The sequence below is a fragment of the Eubalaena glacialis genome, chromosome 19, assembly GCF_028564815.1.
Source record: "Eubalaena glacialis isolate mEubGla1 chromosome 19, mEubGla1.1.hap2.+ XY, whole genome shotgun sequence".
NCBI classification, from domain to species: domain Eukaryota; kingdom Metazoa; phylum Chordata; class Mammalia; order Artiodactyla; family Balaenidae; genus Eubalaena; species Eubalaena glacialis.
In genome coordinates, this window is record NC_083734.1 from 37,244,967 (window position 1) to 37,246,597 (window position 1,631).

Below are 1,631 nucleotides of genomic sequence, written 5' to 3' on the forward strand. Positions count from 1 at the left end.
AAAGCACTCTAGGGGGGATGACAGGGACCCGGGCCGCAGCGCGGCTCCAGAGGCCCTTTTATGTCCGGGTTCCCAGGCGCTAACGACGTGTCCAGACAGCTACCCCCAGCGCCCGGGGCGGCCCCACTCCTCTCTGCTCCGGGGACGCGCCGTATCCTCCACCCTATCCCCTCGGCCCTCCAGCCGCCGTTGGGGTAGTCCACCCCAACCCCCCAGCCCAGGGGCGTGACGTGAAAGAGCGAGGAAGGGGAGAACTGATGGGCACGCGCAGCTCCTCCCCGCCCAGTCAAACGCGTCCGTCCTGTCCAGCCCCAGAGACTAAGAGACCCCTAAGCGACCCGGCTCCCTGACCCCCGCACCACTTTCCCTCCCTCTCCATAAATAACCACCTTCTCTTACTCAAGCCACCCCCCCCCCAAGGGCATCAGGCCAGAGGGCGCTCTGCTGATGGCCCCAGGGGAGACCAACGGGGAGGCGGGACGGGGAGGCGGGACGAGGAGCTCAGCTGCAGGGAGCCGCGCTGCCCTCGGCCTCGCGCTTGCCTTTGCCCCCGGGGGGCTCCGCTCCGCCGGCCTTGCCCTCTCCCGCCGCCGCCCCGGCAGCCTCCTCTTTGGCGCCCTCGTGGGTTTTCATGTGTTTGGCCAGGTGGTCGCTGCGCATGAAGACTCGGCTGCAGACTGCGCAGGGGAACTTCTTGGTGCCGGTGTGGGTCTGGAGGCGGCGCTGCAGCTCGTCGGAGCGCGTGAAGCGCTTGCCGCAGAAGAGCCAGTTGCACACGAAGGGGCGGTCGCCGCTGTGCCAGCGCAAGTGTGCCTTCAGGTGCGATGTCTTGGCGTAGGCTTTCCCACAGCCCGGGATGTGGCAATTGTGCAAATGCTTCTTCTTGCCCCCATCGGGCCCGCACGGAGCCCCCAGTCGCTCCGCCTCCAGGCAGTTGGGGCAGCGGCACACGGTCTGGCCTGAGCTGCGGGGCGCTGACCGCCGGGAGCCTTTGGGCCGGGCCGCCCCATCCAGACTGGTATCCAGCCCCTGGGATTCCGGGGCGGCTGCTTCCAAGGCCTTCGCCCCGTCGGGAGGCCCGAGGAGGTGCTGCCCTCCGGCGGCTGGGAGGAGGTGGTGCGGGTGCGGGTGTGGGTGGGGCGGCTGGGCACAAAGCTGGTGGTCTCCGACGTAGCCCCCCAAGCCAGCCTGAAGCGCCCCGGGGTGGCCAGGTGAGGTCAGCGCGCCCTGAGTGTGGGGGGAGGTCCATCCAGCTGGTACCCGGATGAAGGTCCCACCACGAGCCCTCCTCGGTGCCTGGGCGTGTCGGCCGGAACCACGATTCGTAATGGTGTGACACGTCCGGCTGCAGGAGCTTGGAAGAGGGTCCCGGGGCCAAGGGACTGTCGCTTTCCAGGTCCTCGCAGGTTACCCGAGAGGAGTAACAGTGGGCATGGCACTCAGTGAATGTTTTTGAATGAATTCATTAATTTTTAAACTGTGATTGATTGATTGATTGATTGATTGATTGATTGATTTCCACAATGTATTTTCCTGTGTTGCCTACATAACTATAGTGAAACTCTGATTCTTATAAGGAACTCTTGGTGTTATGGGATGTTTAGGAAAGGCGGTGAGTTTAAGACGCTGTA

At 64.4% G+C, this 1,631-nt stretch overlaps 1 protein-coding gene across 1 annotated transcript; it reads right to left on the minus strand.

The window, feature by feature from the left end:
- Window positions 1-501: 501 nt before the first annotated feature.
- Window positions 502-1,434, minus strand: LOC133080789 (transcription factor Sp6-like). The gene is made up of 2 exons (XM_061176892.1): window positions 1,412-1,434; window positions 502-1,354 (listed from the first exon to the last, which is right to left on the minus strand). Exons 1-2 carry the CDS (start codon window positions 1,432-1,434, stop codon window positions 502-504), a joined length of 876 nt encoding a protein of 291 aa, XP_061032875.1.
- Between the last annotated feature and the right edge of the window lie 197 nt (window positions 1,435-1,631).

Coding starts and splice junctions, on each gene's coding strand:
- LOC133080789 (XM_061176892.1), bottom strand. CDS start 1,434: ATGCCCACTGTTACTCCTCTCGG. Junction 1,355..1,411: donor CCCACTGTTACTCCTCTCGG/GTAACCTGCGAG, acceptor CCCTCTTCCAAG/CTCCTGCAGCCGGACGTGTC.